This window comes from Ambystoma mexicanum, chromosome 2p (genome assembly GCF_040938575.1).
Source record: "Ambystoma mexicanum isolate Mex_15411 chromosome 2p, UKY_AmexF1_1, whole genome shotgun sequence".
Lineage (NCBI taxonomy): Eukaryota > Metazoa > Chordata > Amphibia > Caudata > Ambystomatidae > Ambystoma > Ambystoma mexicanum.
Window position 1 is genome coordinate 1,435,593,432 of NC_090923.1, and position 19,587 is coordinate 1,435,613,018.

At 49.2% G+C, this 19,587-nt stretch overlaps 1 protein-coding gene across 1 annotated transcript in view; it reads left to right on the forward strand.

Moving 5' to 3' along the window:
- The window catches only part of ABCB8 (ATP binding cassette subfamily B member 8), a 1,358,869-nt gene that overhangs the window by 370,647 nt on the left and 968,635 nt on the right, over positions 1-19,587 (forward strand). Inside the window, exon 7 of the mRNA XM_069645969.1 lies at positions 10,496-10,581. Within this exon, the coding sequence (XP_069502070.1) occupies positions 10,496-10,581 (86 nt within the window). The remainder of the gene's footprint in view (positions 1-10,495; positions 10,582-19,587) is intronic.

Sequence of the window (19,587 nt, forward strand, 5' to 3'; positions counted from 1 at the left end):
TATTTACCCCTAACTGTTTTTTGGATTGGTTTTCTTTCCTCTATTAATCCGCTTTTATTATATCTAGTTGACGGATTTGTTTTTTCATTATATATAATCTTTTCTTTTTGGGATAAAAATGCTGTTTTCATTTCACTGATTAGTCCCTGACCTGTGTTCAAGTTTTACCCTTTCTCTTTACCACTATGGCGGCTACATTACCATTATGGTTTGCAATTGGGATTGGCTTTATTTTTAAGCTGCTGAATGCACAACCTAGGAGGACGTTTGGCACATTTTATTTATTTTTCTGTTGTAGTCTCTGGTGTTCAATAACATGGTGCTCTATGTCACCCTCTCCACATTGGTTACTTGGTTTCTTCAGTTGTTTTTCTTGATTACAATACATTTTTTCGTGCGTCTTGTACAAGGTTATTCCAAATTTGTTTTCTTCAGTTTAGGTATTCCGTCAGGCTTATAAAAGTTTACATCTATGGGACTCACGATATAATCTGCCAACTTTCCTGCCATACTGCTGCTCATTGTGGTTGCCTACGTGACTTTGCCTATTTGCACATTTTTATGCTGCTCTTGATTGGCTTGCACTTGCACTTTATGTCGATATTGGCTAGAATATGAAATGTTCTTTGATTGGTCTGTATAAATTATTGTTGCCCTGTATTTTATTATCAGGACTGTATTTTTTGATCATATTGTACATGCTTTCGTGCTCCCATTTTTATACAAGGTTTATCTATGATCTACTGGCAGGCACCCAGCCATCGGAACTGCAATGCTGCTCTTTTTGCACATAATATTGTTAGGAATGTGATGCAATGTTTGCTATCCTGCACATACTTATGCTGCTATTTTGCATGTTTGCACAAAGCCATACTGTACATGGTATTATGTTGCCTTTTAGCCTGTTTTACAATTGACCAACTGATTTTTATAAGATGCAATCCTATTTATGCAAGCGCACTATGCACTCACTTAATCATTAAATATGTATTGTAATGTCTTGTCTTTAACCAGTAACCCATGTTGGAAATTGGGGTGCAGGGGATTTGGCTCATATGGCTATTCTTTTGGAATTTGATCATTTGCTTATTGGGGGTACTTTTGTTCTGTATATTTAAAGCAGGTATAATTGTCACATTGTTGGCTAAGATCCGACTCTCCCTTTCAACATGGCCGCCATCGAACCAGTCCCTGGAAGCACTATTCCAATTGACATAGATGATTGACTACATGCTTTTTTAACTGTGTCTTTGTCCTTTGTTGTGTTACGTGATCAAGCGCTCAGTCGAGCGTGAAACGCGTTGTAAGCGGGCCGTGCCCTAGGCATCCTGCCCCTGTTTGTTTTGCTGTTTCCCCAGCCGTTTGCTCTGCATATTATGTGCAGTTTTTTTCATCATTAAAATAACTTCCTATCATATTGTGTGAGCTTTATACATTTTTTCTCTTCCCTCTTGGGATTGCAGGATTTCACTGGGTCCACGGAGAGTGCGGTCCGTCCCCTCTCCTTTGTTTTCTTTAATATATATATATATATATATATATTTTAGTGCGCAGGGTTCAAATGTGTATTAGATGTGTTCTAATTCCTTTTTATTCATATTCAGAAATACTCAAAGTTAATGTCACATTTACATTTTTGGAAGGCACCATTTGGACCTAGGAGACAAAAGTAGCCCCTGGTAGCTGTTAGTTCCAAGCTAACCAGGAACTACTGTGCTAGAAGCAGGAGCAAAACAGCTCCCCTCAATTCCGAACCCCGGTGTGGCGGTTGCCGCCCCCTATACATGAGTATTGAGATGCATAGGAAATCGAAAACATTAATTGCTAATAAATTTGAACCAATATGACAGATTTAACTAAATCTTTGCAGACAAAACTGTACTGACGCCCCTGCCCAAACCCTCCACCCCCAGATCTGTTAAAAAAATAATAAAGAAGTTATTAAGAAAAAAACAAAAACGCAGTTTCGGCCTAGTCCCCATTTATGTAATTCCCATAGACAAAAAAGGCAATTTTTTACTCGAGTGCATAGCGAAAACCGCAGGATGGAATTGGACCAGTTACGAAACAAAGCATTGACTCAATTTCCAGGGGTTCGGTCTGGGGTTATTGCATCCAGTAGTCTTTTTAATATTTGACGGAGAAGGGTGTGCACCCTTCTCCCAAAATTATAGGTATATCTTGCATAGCGCATTGCAGCAGAAAGGCTTTTCAGAAATGAAAAAACTGCAATTTCTTTTGTTTGATGCAAGAGATGTTCGCAAATATATTCAGGGTAATATTCAAGGTTATCCCAAAAATGAAAAGTTGAAAAAAACACTATTTGGAGGAGGAAAAAGGATGAAATGACATCAAGCTGCAGGTGGGGAGGACACCATGTGAAATTGGTGATTTGAGGGAGAGTGGGGGGACACCAAGTTCGGAGCTTGAACATTTTTGCATATTTGAGGTTAATTTTTTCATATTGGAGGTTATTTTCCACATCCGAGGTTATTTTTTCATAATCGAGCTTTTTAAAAAAAAAATGTTTAAGTGTGTCTCATGTAAAAGAACTCCATATATTTTTTAAATATTCTGGCTTATTTGTTATTTATGTGGCTTAACTCGGCACGCTCCCGTTGATGTCCCCCATAATAAAGATTGCCCACACTAATAGCTCAGGAAGTCTTCATTCTATTAAAGACAAGGAGGCGAGCATTATGCTTCTTCTTTCTTTAATACTGTCATCTCAGCATTTTAACACTTTAACTTAATTTTTATATTTTCTGATGTAACAAAAGAAGAAATAAACAGTAAGTTCAAGTTCGACATATTATAAAATCTCATAGAAGTGTTCTGAACCACGACTCCCATGATCCTCATGCTTTCAGTAGTCCTGACCCTTGTCTGTCCACCTATCAGCACCCAGCGTGGGGTATAAGCACTGTGAACCCAATGTCCTTTCTCTTTCTTTGCCATTAGAGTTCTATTTCTGCATATGAACGGTCCTTAAACTCTGGACCGTTTGATAACTTTAACTGTTCCTCTGCTGCGCTATCACTTGGTCTAAATGGGACAACTCGCTACAACTCCTCTTTCTCTCCTCTACATCTTCTTCAAGGCGCTTTCTGGTCATCTCCTGCGAGAATAGAAAAGGTACCATGAGGGTGGGAATGAACAAAGCTTAGCATACAGTATATCACAATGGTCATTTGTTTGTCATTCCGGGTGGGATATAATGCTCGCCTCCTTGTCTTTAATAGAATGAAGACTTCCTGAGCTATTAGTGTGGGCAATCTTTATTCTATGACAAGGCAGGAGGCTCGCATTATGCTTGTTCAAAGCTTGCTACCACCCTGTTCGGTATATCTGACACTGGTTTGAAATAAAATGTCTTAAATGTTGACTCAGAAGACCAATCTGCAGAATGTGCACCAAATAAGTTTAAGTCTATGCCGGCCCATTGCATCACCTCTCTTACCCATCTAGCTATAGTCCCTGTTGCTACTGCATGGTATGGTTTCCTACGCGCTATAAGCAGTTGGGTTACCCCGCGAGGCCTAATCTGCGCTGTTGCTCCCTCGTAATCTTTAATGCATTGCGCTGTGCACAGTTGCTTATTTTCTGTAAAGTAAGGGTAGGAAATCACCCTAGAATCGGTCTTTGATCTCTTGGCGATAGAAAAAGCTACTCCTTCCGGATACAAAATCTTTGTCTACTTCTAGCGCTTTAACGTCTGACACTCTCCTGCACGCCACTAGGCATAGAAGCATAGCTAATTTCCCTGATAATTGGGATCGGGATAAATCTTCGTTCTCGTGCCACCTCAAGAACACATGAAAATCATCTCTGACGTCTCACAGGACTGAGTATTTCGGCTCTGGGGGTCTTCTCAATTTGATCCCTTTGAGGAGCCGTAATACTGCTGGATGTTCCCCGACTGCAGTCCCTTCCACTTTATCGTGGCCAGCGGAAATTGCTGATCTGTATACTCCTGTTCGGTTGGCGCTGCCTGCTTGGAACCTCGAAGTTAGAAAGTTAAGGACTTGAACTAGAGGAGCTGAAACGGGATCCAAACTGTGTTCCGCACACCACAGTATCCAACCGTTCCAAGCGGTACTATAGCTCCTAATAGTGGAAGGCGCCCAGGAATCTCGGATGCAATCTGCAGCGAGCTCCGAAATTCCTGCCAATTGGAGTCTGGAGTCTGCAAGATATCGAGAGTTCCACTCGGTTCTGACTCCCGGGAAGATATTCTGCCATGACTGTAATCCTGTTCTGCAGGCAATAATGCCAAAAAGTCCTTCGTGAGCTCCGCTAACATCTTGAACCTTGTCCCTCCCAATCTGTTGATGTAGCGGACCGCTGAAATGTTGTCCATTTTGAGCAACACGCAGCATCTTGTCTTTCGTAAATGCCTGGACTGCGAAGGAGCCTGCTAGAAGCTCGCAGCAGTTTATGTGTAGGTTTAATTCCTTGTTTGACCACTTCCCTCCTGTCTGGATGTGATTGCACCTTGCTCCCCAACCTGACCTGCTCGCGTCTGATTCTATGATCAGATCTGGAACGTCTCTGAATATGGCTCGGCCGTTCCACGCCTCTATATTCTCCAGCCACCACTGGAGTTCCGTAATGGCTTCGGGATCTAAGCTCACTATGTGATGGTAATCCAACCCTTCGCATAAATGTCTGATTTTGAGCCTCTAACGCTCGTTAATGTAATGGCCCTGGGAATATGGCTTGAATGGAGGCTGCTAGCAGACCTACTGCTCTGGCTAGATTCCGAAGCGAAATAGCTTTTTTCGCTATCACTGCTCTGAGTTCCTTCTTTATCGCCCTCACCTTGTGACCGGGAAGTTCTAGTATCGCTTTCACTGTATCTATGATGAAGCCCAGAAATTCTAATCTCTGAACTGGAATGAGCTGACATTTTTCCAAGTTCACTAAGAATCCTAGGGATGATGAGATTGAAAATCCATTGCACGTCTCTCGTTGGGATTTCCTTGCTGACACCCTTCACCAGTATATCGTCTAGATAAATGATCATGCAAATCCCTCTCTCTCTGATAGCTGCTGCAACTGGTCTCATTAATTTCGTAAAAGCCCCAGGGGCTGATGCTAGACCGAACGGAAGGCATGTGAAACACCATATCTCTCATTCCCATTGGAAGCGGAGATACTGTCGCTATCGGAATCGTGAGATACGCATCTTTGAGAGCGAGACGCACTAACCAATCCCCCGTGCGTAGCAGGTCTCGAAGGAGGTGGATGCCTTACATCTTGAAATGGTTGTACGCCAGCCAACAGTTTGTTTTTTGTTTGACGGGTCAGATCTTGTCCCCTCTGTGAACTAAGAACATGTTGCTGAGGAATCCTTGTCCTCCTAGATATTCGCGCTCTATCGCATTTTTTTGTACTAACTTTACTAGCTCGCTGTGCAAAAGCGCTTTTTCCTCTCGCGGCATGTAGATGGGGTGCGGCTCTGCCACCTGAATTGGATCGCCTATGAACTGCAGTTTTGGGCCTGTCACTGCCTCCAAAACCCAAGCATTGCTCGATAAAGCTTGCCATTGCGTCACAAATCGGAGAGTTCTCCCTCCTACCCCTATGGTTGGTGTACTCACCGCCTGTTACCACGTTGGCAGGCGGGATAGCCGGTCTATTATTTGTGGTGGAAGTTTGAGAAAGCAGTAGTTTCAGGATCCCAGGATCCCCTGATTTCTGCGAATCAGGCTTCCTCTTAGCGAGGGGCTCTTCTTTACGATGTACGGCTCTGCTATTTATGTAAGAGTAGTCAGAGCCGTCTATCGCACAAAAGAACGGGGAGTGCACACACCGCCAACCCAGTGCTGCAAGAAATGAACAGAGTATTAGTATACCCAATGACTCAACTACTCCACTATCAGTATACCCAATGACTCCGTAGTCTCCACCTGTACAATACAGGTGGAGGCTACTGGATGAAAATTAATCCTACACACATGAAAGAAAGCAAAGGGAGGCTATTAACATTAAGTTATTCAGTTGTATGAGAATTGGACTGGACTAACCTGAGGTGTCAGCGTAGGAGGACTTAATCCAAGCAAAAATGGAGAACACAACGGCTGGTATGAAATAATAAACCGGATGGTTAGTATAGGATGGTAAACCCGATCGGCACGAGGGCCGCACTAGGTCCAGGGTGGTGCATATACAGGAGAGCGTTCAAATGCACGTAGAAGAAAGAATTCAAAAGAATGCAGTCCTGGATAATAGGTTTGGATCTTAGTTCATAGGTATGCAGAGGTTGGAGGAAGTTCAAGAAAGTATCAAAGTAAGTATATGCTATCAGTATGCAAGGATGTTGTGGTAGTGCAAGTATTTTCTTGAGGTAGGCAAGGATATGAAAACCGTGGCTAACTTGCTTAACTGTAATCACTGGTGAGGTTCAGGAATATACAGAGAATGAGAGCGAGGATGAAACCGGAACAGCACGAACCTCCCGCTGATTTGTAATAGGAGCTGCAGCGGGACTGGTAATCCGAGCTTCGTCCGCTTATAGATGACACAAAAGCGGAACTGGAGGCCCGACCGGCCAGCAGACAAGGCAAACGCAGAGCTGTTGATTGGGTCTCGTCCGCTTGTAGTGTCAGCCTGAAGTTGACACGGACAAAAAATGGAAAGGAAAAGTAAGCCTGCTTACTTAAATGGAGGCAACCGGAATCAGAAGGGATAGGCGTAGGCAGTCCGGGTAGGAAAATTCACAGGTCCCGATTAACGTGTAGACAAGGTAGAAGTCGGAGAGTAATCCGCAAGAGTCCTTAAAGGCAGAACGCCGGGGCTATAATGAAACAATTGGCAGCAATGAGAATACTGCTGCCACAGGATTTAACAGCAAGGGGGGCGTGGCTTACCACGTAAGATATCGTTATTGACGTCCTACCTGTCAGCTGACAAATGCGTGTGCGTCCCAGTTTCCATGGTAACTTTTATAACAGTGCCACAACAGATTCCACCGTCCTGTGGAGTTCCGAGCATGAGGATTACGTGGCAACAGCATCGCATGAGACGGCCGAGGTGTAACACCGCTTGCTGCACTGGGCTGGCGATACAAGCCTCTTCCTCTGCAGCCTCTTGTATTCCTTCGCCTGGCTGGGAAGAAGGTATCCTGCTGGCATCCTTCCCAGTACTAGGCGCGTGGGCCTTGAGGTCTGCGTTGAAAATTGGATCGACCGGACGAACGACCTCTGAAGTGTCCGGTCCCGGCAAAAACATGTCCCGGGAAAATCTTCCTTATGGAGCTCTGGGCTCTCTCTAGCGCAGAATATGTTCCTACAAACTGCAACATTTCTTTAGTGAAGGCTTCCACGAAGAGAAGACCCTTCGCTCCTTCACCTGCTTCATAAGAGGCTAGGCCGCTAAGTTTGTCGTCAATCTTCAGGAGGACCCCTCTCCTTCTCTCCGAAGAGATAGCACAATTAGCATTACCCAAGAGGCATACTGCCCTCTGGGCCCAGTTACCCAATGCTTGGGTATCTACTGGGACTCCCGTATCTTTAGATTTTTCTGCCAAGTCCATAATTTTAGCTAACGGTCCCGCCAAGTCCAGGACCTTATCCTGACAGCCTTTCCAGGCGCGATCTATACCCTTTCTGATCTGATGTCACCTGCGGACTTGGTAAGGAAGATGACCATTTTAGGATCCAGATCCGGTGTCTCCGCGAGCTTCCCTGGAAGCTCTGGCCTTGGACATTCTGTCCTCATGCGTGATCGGACTTCTCTGTCGAGTGGCTTTGTAATATGCTGAGCCATATAAAACGCCATTCTAGGTGAAGGTGCCCATTCCGATGTTCTCGGGTGCCTAATGGCTTCCGGATCAAACTTGTGTAATACGTTTTCTTCTTCTGGCACGTGAGTTAATAGGCTCTACTATGTCTTCCTCTTCGCCACCTTCATCGTCGGGTGTGTAACCCTCTTCATATTCCCCTGAATTGTCCACCCCTGGGGCAGGGGGTCTGTCTTTGCATTCCGCCATCTTTTCTAGAAAGGCCTCTTTCAACCTTGCGACAGGGTCGCCTTCTTTTTGGGGAACAGAGTTAACCCTTTCGTCCATGCCCGCGGGGGTCAGAGAGTCTGCACTCTTCCAGCCTTTTTTAGATCCCTTATTATCAACCCCTCTTTGGGGGGGTGTCCTGCTGACGTCCCTTCTCCAGGGCTATCGGCCCGTCTTTTCCTGGCTGATAGTTGTTCTTGTTGCTTAGCCATGAATGCTTCTAGCATTTCCAACCTTTGCACCAAATTCTGCACTCCCTGGGAAACTGCTTGCGTCAGAGAGTCTCCCAGCACTTTTTTAAAGCTGAGGGATAGATCAGTGTCTACCGTCTCTTGTAAAGTGGGTTCCTCCTCCCACTCTTCTTCGGTCCACTCCGGAATGGTGGATTGGGATCTGTGTGTTTTCTGAGCCTTAATCTCCTGTTAGCAAGGTTAACTTCTGGGGAGTCGGCAGTAATCGGGCTCCAAACTCTGTCTGTGAAAACAGAGACTGTGACCTTCTAGCAATGTTGTATCACTCTACAACTTCTCAATTCAAATATAAATCTTTTTTTTTCTTTTCAAAATTCCTCCCAGGAACACTGCCAGCTGCTAATCCGCTCTGTTCGTCGTATTACTCGAAACGAACGAGCGTTAGTGTGCAGCGGAGCATGCTGGGAAGGTTCTCCTGAGCTTTGGCTCTCCCGGGTCCTAAGCCCGTTGTGTTTGCCGGCGTAATGAGAGTGGGGAGAGCGGGGACGGCTGCCTACTGCGAGCGGCTTTGCCCGCGGCACCGCCCCGCCTCTCCTTCACAATGAAATGCTCCTTCAAAGAACTCTGTGAACACAGGGAGAAAAACGAAGCTTAATCCCCAACGCTTGCGTGCGCTTTCTATTGAGATACTTCAGCGCTTCAGAAACGCTACGCAGTAAGTTACCACATATCATAACCCATAGTAATATTTCAGAGCATCTCTGCTAAACCCAGTAGCTATTTACTCATGCATACTATGATAATTAGTCAAATAAACGTTCACTCCATAACACATAATCAGAACTTATCTCGAAATGGCAGCAAAAAGAAAGAGGGACGGACATTGGGTTCACAATGCACTGTATATTTTAAAACACTAGCGGGCCACTAGCCATGGCCGAAGGATATTTCCACTGTACATGTTCCCCCAAATGCTTCTTTTGGATTCACTAGGTGGACACGGCCTTCGGCCCTGGCCCGTGAGCATGGCCTTCATGCTCACTAGCAGGTCACTAGTAGGGCCATATTGTACCCCTTGAAATGTTGCTCTAAAAGTTACCTCACATCTCAATGTAAAATTCACGTTTTATTTGTATTAATCTCATTTTTTTTTTGTTTACTCTTTCTTTTCAAGTTTCTTTCCCATAACTGGTTATTTCAGCAATGAACTACAAACAACTCAGAATATTTCAAAAATATATGCAGGTATTTTACATATGACGCACTTTAAAAAAACGTGATTTTGAAAAAACCTTAGACGTGGAAAATAACTTTGAATATGCGAAAATGTTCAAGATCTGGATTTGGTCCCCAACCTACCCCCCTCCCAAGCCCTCTGCACTCCCCACGCTCTCTGAAATCCCCAATTTCAGATGGTGTCCTCTCCCCACCTCTAGCCTGATGCGATTTCGTTATTTTTCCACCTCCAAATGGCATTTTATTTTTCATTTTCAGATCACCTTGAATATTAGCGAACTTTACTTGCATCGCAAAAAAAGAAATGGCAGATTTTCTAAACCTTTCGGCTGCAATGCACTATGTGAGATATACCTGTAATTTTGGGAGAAGGGTGCATGCTATTCTCCGGCAAATATTTAAAAAAAAACTACTGCACGGAATATCGCAAACCATGCATCGATCCTCCGTCAATGCTTCGTGCCCATGTTGTTTCAGGCTTACTCCAAATCCATCCAACGGTTTGGGCTATGTGCTTTGGGAAAAAATTACTTTGTCTATCTGAAAATGAATGGGAAGTAGGCTGCACTTTTTTTTTTTTTCTTTTTGATAACTTTATTATTTATCTCATCTTTACGAAAACATTGCAGTCTGGGGCGGGGGGCCACGAGTCATTAATCACTTTCAAAATTTCAGTCAAATTGGTTACTCGAATCAAAAGTTATTAACAGAATTTTGAGGGGTTCCTATGGGAGTCTGACTCACCTTAGCAACATTCAGTGTTTATGAATATAACTAGGATAAGGAATCAGATTTACAAATAAGTAACTACACTTCTGCAGCCAATGACCTTTACTTTATGGATCCATTTGTTTAAAAGAACTAGAAGTTGTCATCCAATGAAGTTGTGATGTGGGTTAAGTTGGCTCAGTAGCCCATACTTCCAGGTTTTGGGATGGGATGTGATTTCCATTCCTAGGGTCTCAAAGGCTCCACGATCTCCAGTTATGCTGCGGATGAGAGGCATGGCAGTTCATACTGTATTTTGAGGTTGATTATCTCTGTTTCTGGCTTGCAGGTTGCCAAAGCAACAGGAGTGGCAGATGAGGCTTTGGGGAATGTTCGGACTGTTCGAGCTTTTGCCATGGAAGAACAGGAGGCAAAGTAAGTACAGCAGCCTAGAGGCTACAAAACCATCCATACCTACTTTTTGATGATGGCTATGGAGAAGGTGTGCTAATAGAAACCCAGATATAGGGTGGCTATAGAGGACAGTGAGAAGCCTTGGAGAACCAAGTATTTGCTGTTAAAACAGACTTCAATTGTTGGCAATTCTGTAGGTTGTTTTAAGGGTCCTTTTACTTTTTGCTTTTTCCCCTTTGCCTTTTTTGGAGTACTGACCTATATTTCTGGTAGACAGAGACACACTGCAATCCTCTATCGCACTTGTTGGTCACACAGGGATACCAGAAGAGGGACGCCAGTGGGAGCTGTCGGCCGGGGATGACTGAAGAACCCCACAAAGGGGCCCTGGCCTGACTTGGGTGGAGTTGGTCCCTGCTGAGGATGGCAGTTACCCACAGGGTAGCAAGGCAGCAGGAGTCCAATGACAGCAGTTCAGAGCAGGAATCCAGGGTGCTGGTTTAAGATGACGGGCCCCAGGAACCCTTGGGGGGGGGGGGGGGGCTTACCAACCAAGTGAAGGAGCAACCTTGGGTGCACAAAGCCCCCTCTTGAGAAACCCCACGTAGAAGCTGCGCAGGCTTATGACCCTAAAGCAAATTTGCCTCCACACACCACCCGATATGGGGAAGAGTGTTTAGATTGGGTGAAGACAAGTAACCAATCTTCTGGAAGGGAGGAGCATTTTAGGAGTGGGGAATTGGAAGTAGACTAGTGTGTGTCAGTTGGGTGAGGTAAATGGTGCAGATGGCCAAGAGACCAGGATAGAGATCGAGTGTGGCAGAGTTTGTTGGAGCGAGTGTGGTATGCGAGAGGGAGTGGAAGAGTGTCTGCGCCCTTTGTGTGAGTGTGAACAGGTGTTAATAGTTTCTCTAGTGTAAGGAGTGTTTGGGAAGTGGGAGGTTGTTTGAGAAATGGTAGTAGTGGCAAGAGGAGGAGGAGGTGTGGCAGGAAGAGTGGTAGTAGGATTAACAGTAGTAGCGGGAAGAGGGGTGGGTGAGATGTGAATGGGCATGAAAGAATGCCCCACTGAGTGAATGAGTGGCACTATTCCAGTTCCTGAAGGAGCACATAATAATCATTGTCTTAGGTAAATCACTGTTTGATATAGATAAGAAAATAGCCAGTAGGATCCATAGAACTAACCTCGGTTACAGACGGCTTGGTTAGGATGGGATCTCAGAGGACACTAGAGATGGACAGCCCTAGAACGCTCACATTTTCAATGAGGACAATCTGACTATACGCAAGACTCAGAGTGGTTTATAGGTCTCCTTTGAAAGCATGGTGTAAGAAGTGGGATGTCCTTAGCCCCCGAGATAGAGGCCCCCTATGCCTGAGGTACGTATCTGTTAGCCTGGATCCTAGTTATACTGAACAGAGACAACTCTGGGAGCCTTAGCCAAACCAATCAAGGTAGCATGGAGAGTGGTCAAAGCTAAGTCTTAAGGATTGAGTGTGGTAAGGGGTCCAGAATGAGTCCAACACAGTGAGCAAACGAGGATTACACTTAGACAGGGAAGTACAAAAATACTCTATTAATGGCCAAAGAACACACTATAAAAAATGACTAATAACATATTGTAATATTGCACAATACTAAATAGTAAAGTATATATATACAATTGCGGTGAGTTAGTGTAAAACATTCAGTTCTCCCCCACAATACCCGAAAGAGAAGGTAAGGAAATAGTTATTACACCAACAGTCCACAAGAATATCAGACCTAACTTTTAAACTCCATCCCTTAGTTGTATGGGGCGTGGTGCCCAAAAGTTCACAGGTTTCCAATAGTTTTAAGGAGTAGGGAAAAGCTAGAAGGAGGGTCCTGTGGATGTGAGACAAGTTCCAAAAGTCAGAAGCGGACATATACTAGCGAATAAGACTGTTCCCAGCTTTCGGAGGGCTTTCAGCAACAAATATTGCTAAAGCCGAACGGTTGTAAATGTTTTAAAAATTTAGCAAACTTTTAAAGGGAGGCGATAGGGTGGTGGGGGCAGGTGAGTATATACACCCCATAATCCTATTCTCCAGCATGGGGTCTGGCATGGATTCACATGCTCATGAATATTCCCCGTCGTCAGGCTGGGAATCCTCGGTAAAGAAAAAATCAGTATCAGTTTTGTTTCTGATCTGTCTTTCCTAGTAGTAACCAATCACTGATCTCTGCGTCATACTGACCACAGCCAATGACTGCCCTCTACCTAAGCCCCGTCTCTGGCAGCCATCTTCAGATTTTTAAAGCACGTTCAAGTGTTGGGAGTCCTCGTGCTTAGCTCTCGAGCTTTTACTGCGTGTTTCGCGCTTTTTCAGGTGAATTTTCACATTTTTTCGGTTAATCGAGCCTCAAGCTCCACCGTTTCTACTCCCGTTAACGGCTACCCGTGGCGGGATTTTCCTACGCCCCTCAAGGGTGAAGATTTCGTCGAATCAACTTCTTGGAGGATTCCAGAAGATTTGCGGCCTACTTCGAGATGGCCCAGGATGCGAGTTCGTCGCCCGGACCCAAGCTGTTTCGCAGCTGCCCTGGATGCGGGCTGCAGAATGTGTTTAAGGAAGACGAACATTCGCGATGCCTCTGTCTTCATGGGGACAAGACTCATGTAGAGAAGGACTGCCAGTTCTGCAAGAACTTGTCGGAGCGGACCATGAGGGACCGTCGATCCCGTCTCGCAAGCTGGTTGGAGAAGGGCTCGACGGGTGAGAAGAAGAAGAAAGGGTCCGAGCGGGCTTCTAAGTCCTGTGCGGGCGCCCCGGTGACGGGGGCCCAACACCAGGCCAAGCGCCGCAAGTCCGCTGGCTCCGGGAGCGCCGAAAGGTCAGGCTCTTCGGTCGCCAGGCTGGGCGCACCTTCCCCGGCACCGTCAACCACGAGCCAACGCTCCGGTTCGGGGAAGAGAAAGTCCGAGACCCCGGGTAAGCTTCGGGAGAAGCCCCGTCCGATCTCGGAAGAGGGGGAGCAAGGCGTTGCCCCTCCCCCAAAGGAGAAGGCCCAGGACGCACCTAAGGTGGTGAAGGCCCCTACCCAGCAGGCGAAGGCCTCTATCGAGGCGACTCTTGCCAAGCCGGCAGAGACACCGCCAGCGGAGACTGCCTCCGGGACTAGAGTTTCCCTGCCGCCAAGGAGGGAATCCTCTTTTCAGCGCCCATCGTCGTGGCCGCCATGATGGAAGAAGCGAGGGGGGGCACGGTGCCCTCCTCGAGCTCAGAGTCAGCCTCGGAGGAGGAACTGACCGAGGCCGTGAGGAACCTCGAAGTCCAATTCGAGGAGGTTCGATCCCGTCAGGAAGATCCTCGGGAGATAACCGAGGAAGACGACGATGGTGAGGAAGAGCGGCCTTCCCTTCCGGCGCAGCCGGATCCTAGGCCTCAGGATGGCTCGGCGGCCATTTTGTCTGCCATCCAGTCCTTCTGCTCTGAGATGAGGACGAGATTCCCATGGCCCAGACCGGAGGACCCGCAACCTGGCCCGTCGTGAAGTCCTCAGAACAAACGACGGAGGACCCAACCCTCTCCTCCGCTCGCTGTCATGATCTCTGCTTCCAAAAGGTCAGGGTTTTCCCAACTCCCTTGGAAGCAGATCCATAACCCAGGTTCCGAGTGCCAACCAGTCCCAATTGGGACCTTTTGGACCCAGTCCTGGCGCCAGTGGCACCAGGCTCATAAATATGCCCAGTCCCAGCGCTGGAAGCGCCGGGCTCATAATGCTTGGGTGGACTTACCTGCAGCAGACCATGCTGCTTACTTGCCTGCCAGTTGAGCCTCTGATCCTCTTCTGTTTGGAACTACTTTTCCTATTGGGTGGGGCAGGAGCCACTCCCTAGATTCAGAACACTGGAACTCTTCTGGAAAGCAGGAACTCTTTTCTTACCTAGGCGTGGCTGTGGAAGGAGACACCTAAGCACTACAGGAGGCTATTTAAACCACACCCGATGGATGAATCTTGCTTTGCGTTATTCTGCATCCTCTGCAGCAGAACGCTCATCGTGTCTTCTGCATCTGATCCTGGGCCTAAGGAAAAAGGCTTACCATCCTGAATCCAGTCTTCAGCAACACCTATAAAGACAAGAAAGAACAGGTTAGCATTACGGTCTTCAGTGACAGCTCTTCACTTACCTGGTCCATCGGCTGTCACCAACGCCTCGCGCTGCATACCAGCATCTGAAAGACAAAGGCTTACCTACTCTTTGTGCGCTCCGGAGGTCTTCACACTGCATTCCGGCATCTGAAAGACAAAAGCCTACCAACTCTTCGCACGCTCCGGAGGCCTTCGGCGCTGCATCCCGCATCTGAAAGACAAAACAAGGTGCGTTTAAAGACATTGGGGAACTTTAATACTCACGTGCCATTACTCCTTTCCACATCTAACCCAGTGGGTATTCCGGCACCCTGCAGCCGCTCCGAACTTGTACCTGCAAAATAAAAAGACAGTTAGAGCGCATCGTGAAGCAGGCAACAAGCGCTTACTTACGTGCTTCCAGGCGCTTCTATTCATCACACGGGCTCCATCTTCAACTCACTTCAGCCCGTCATCCGCCATCGCCGGAACCCTGCAAAACAAGAAACATCATTACTAAAGACTTTAAAGACATTAGAATTACTCGAAACTTACCGTTCGTGCAGTAAACGACGGACAGCAGTCCTCTGAAGTCAAGAGGCCTGCTCCCCTTATCCAGTGAAGAAACTGGTTACAGCACCCTGCCCCGAGGCAGATGGAGAGCACGGCGTTCACTTACCTAAGGTGAGAGCGTTAACCTTTGGGGTTCTACAGGAGAAGAGAAAGGGAAGAAGAGAGAGACATTCAATAACCCAGTTCCTTAATCCCATATTTTCTATCTGCAGACATCTTACCCTTCAAGTCAGACATACAGTGCACAGAGGTCCAGCCCAAAGAGCCAGCCGTGTGTTACACATCACCTTTGCAGATACGGTATACGCCCAGTCAAGACCGGCGCCTCTACGGGAATCAGGTGAGCGTTACACTCGCCCCCGTAAGGCCTACAGTTCCCTCATCATCCTCCCACGAGTCAGGAGATGACGGTGCTTTGGGCTCGACGACGGGTTCTGAGGACGACGACGGAACGGGTCTCCCGGGCCTCACCGCCCAACGAGATTGGCTCATTCCACGCCATGATCGCCAGGGCGTCCGAATTGTTCCAGCTCTGCCCGGAGGAGCAGAAAAAGGAAGGTTTCCTCTATCGGCGCCGGGAGGCCAAGAGGAAGACGGTCATCGCGGTGCCCCTAATCAATGACATCTGGGAGGAGGGCCTGTCGGTTCTCAAAAACCCCTCCATGGCACCAGCCAAACGGGACCGGTACGAGAAGAAGTACCGGGTCCCCGAAACCGCTCCCCTGTGCCTCAGAGCCCAGCCAACGCCAGACTCGGTCGTCTCGGCGGCGGCGGCGAAGAAGAAAACGGCGGGGTCAGGAGCCTCGACGTCGAATTCCCCGCCGGACGGCGAGGGAAAGAAGTTGGACGCCATGGGGCGGCGGGTCATTTCGTCGACGACGATCAAAGCGGCCAATGCCCTGGCCATCGTGGCCCGTTACGACAGAGAGCTCTGGTTTAAGCTGGCCCCCATATTGGACTTCCTGCCGGACGACAAGAGGTCTGAGGCCCTGGAAATACTGCAAGAGGGCGAGGTGGCGTCGGACCACGCCATAACGGTGGCAACCGATATTGCCGATACCGGGTTCCGCCAGCTGGGCAACGGTGTTTGCCTACGACGACGGGGTTGGCTCCGGGCGACCGACTTCCGTCAGGACGTCCAGACCAGGGTGTTGGACATGCCGTTCGACGGCAGCAACTTGTTCGGGAAGGCGGTGGACGAGTCCCTCCAAGCCATAAAAACGGACACGGAGACGGCCCGCGCCCTAGGAGCCCTTCAGCAACGACGGCCCTTTCGGAGCTCCGGAGGCAGACAGGGTGCCTCCAAGGGATCCAGCGGTGGCTCGTCGTCCTACCGCCAGGCGGCACGCTCCTCGTCTCAGGAGGCCTATAGGGGTCGCGGCAAGCAGGGAGCGCCTCGCCGCCGTCGGCAAGGTGGCCAGGGCGGCAAGGCCACCACCTCCAAGCAGGACTGAACCGGCCGTGGTCTCGCGCTCCCACCCAAGCACCCCGGTGGGAGGCCGGCTGACAAATTTCGTCTGCGTGTGGAAGTCAATTTCCACCGACCGTTGGGTGCTGGATACCCTGGCAAGAGGACACTCTATCGAATTCCTGAAGAAGTGCCCTCACGTTCCACCTGTGGCCAGGAAGGAAAATCATGTCCCGCAACTGCTGTTGGAAGTACGGGCGATGCTCAGGAAAGGCGCCATCGAGCTTGTCCCGAAGAGGCTCCGGGGTGTACTCAAGGTACTTCCTCGTCAGGAAGAAGACGGGCGGCTGGCGCCCCATCCTGGACCTTCGTCGTTTGAACAAATACATCGGATCACAAAAGTTCAGGATGGTCACCCTCCAGCACGTACTGGGACAGCTGGAGGAAGGCGACTTTCTATCGTCGTTGGACCTGGAGGATGCATACTTCCACATTCCCATCCTCAAAAGTCACCGAAAGTTCCTCAGGTTCGTCGTCCAGGGACGCCACTACCAATTCAGAGCACTGCCATTCGGATTGAAGTCGGCCCCCAGGGTCTTTACCAAGTGACTGGCACCAGTGGCGGCGCGGCTGCGCCTACAGGGGATTCACGTCTACCCCTACCTGGACGACTGGCTCATCCGCTCAAGGACGAGGGAACTCGCCGTCGAACACACTGCGAGGACCGTCCAGCTACTCACAAACCTGGGATTCGCCATAAACTACCCGAAGTCCCACCTGGTGCCGTCGCAGGTGGCCCTGTCTCTGGGAGCGAAGCTCGATACAGTTAGGCGCCTGGCGGCCCCGTCGGAAGAACGGACGAAGACCATTCTAGGCAAAGTGCAGCGCCTGCGAGCCACGGACGTGGCCAGGGCGAGGTCCATCAAGTCCCTCCTGGGGATGATGTCCTCTTGCATCTACCTCGTGCGCCTCTGCAGACTACGGATGCGCCCTCTTCAAGAATTTCTCGACGCCCGTTGGATACAGACGACGGGCACCTTCGAAGACAGGGTCCCCCTCAACGAGGTGTTCCGGCAGGCGATTCAGTGGTGGGGCGTTCGAGAGCACCTCACAGCAGGCAAGGACTTTCAGACGCCAGCGTACCAGGAGACGGTGACGACGGACGCCTCCCTGGAAGGTTGGGACGCCCACACCGGAGATCTCCACGCAAGAGGCCTCTGGCTCCCGGAGGAGAGGCTCCTGCACATCAACGTCCTGGAACTCCGAGCCGTGTTCTGGGCTCTCAAATCGTTTCTCCCGTCGCTCAAGGGCAAGGTGGTGCGGATCTTCACGGACAACACCACGACAATGTTTTACATACGGAAGCAGGGAGGCACCAGATCCCCAGCCCTATCCAAGGAGGCACAGGATCTGTGGCACCGGGCGGTCGCCCAGGGGATGTTCCTGGTTCCCTTCCACCTGGCAGGAGAAAGTAACACCATCGCCGACTCGCTCAGCAGGGAGCTGCATGCGTGTCACGAGTGGGAACTGCGCCAGGATCAGGTGGATCAACTCTTCAGACGATGGGGCAAACCCCAAATCGACCTGTTCGCAACAGCGACGAACTCGAAGTGCAAGAGGTTCGCCAGCAGGTTTCCCCAGCCGAGAAGCATGGGCGATGCGTTCTCTTTCCTCTGGGACGGCCTATACCTGTATGCGTTCCCTCCGTTGCCGTTGCTGCTTCGACTCAGCCAGCTCAAGAGGTCCCGGTGCAGGATGATCCTCGTTGCACCGGCGTGGCCGAGGCAGATCTGGTTCCCGGACCTTCTGGACTTGTCAACGTCCCCTCCCATCAAGCTGTCGGCGGACGCGGATCTTCTCTCCAGAGAAGGAGGCGCCATCTTCCACCACGACCCTGCGTCGCTGAACCTGCAGGCTTGGCTCCTGCAGCGCTAGAGTTTGTAGGCTACGATATACCGGCCGATTGCAGAGAGGTTCTTGCAAAGGCCAGGGCGTCCTCGACTCTCAAATGCTACGGTCATAAGTGGAAGAGGTTCTCTATCTGGTGCCGAGCACAGAAGATCAACCCCCTACGGATTACGGCCCCTCAAGTGCTGCCGTACCTGCTATCGCTGGCAAAGGCTGGTCTAGCCCATGCCTCCATTAAGATTCATCTGGCGGCGATCTCCAGATATACCAGAACCACAGGACGAACGTCCCTGTGGTCCCATCGACTGGTAAGAGTTTATGAAAGGACTGTTCCGGTCGGTCCCGCCGGTGAAGGCCCCGGCGTGGGAACTTAACGTGGTGCTGACCAGGCTCATGGGGCCCCCATTCGAGCCGATGCACTCCGCACCTATGAAGTTTGTGTCGTGGAAGACTGCGTTCCTGGTGGCCATTACGTCCGCATGACGAGTGGGAGAGATCCAGGCCCTATCCTGCAAAGCACCGTACTTGACTTTCCATGCCTCGAGGGTGGTGCTTAGGACGCACCCCTCCTTTATGCCCAAGGTGTGCCGTCGGACTTCCATCTTAACGAGCCCCTGGTGTTACCTGTTTTCTTCCCGTCTCCTTTGTCGCCGGCCGAGAGGACTTTGCACTCGCTGGATGTGGCTAGAGCGCTGAAGTTCTACGTGGACCGCACAAAGAGTTTCCGGAGGACATCACAGCTGTTCGTGAACTTTGGACCTGTGAATCAAGGGACGGCTCTCTCAAAGTCTTCTATTTCCAGATGGCTCTCCGGCTGCATCATGCACTGTCACCGGTTGGCTAACCGACCGCTGCCAGGCCGTCCGAGAGCCCATTCGACCAGAGCGATCGCTGCTACTACGGCGTTCTTACCTGGTGTGCCCCTACTGGACATCTGCAGGGCTGCTACGTGGAGGTCGACGCACACCTTCACGAGATTCTACTGTGTCGATCGGGATTCCAGTGAGGAGTCCAGGGTCGGCCAAGCAGTGCTGCGCAACCT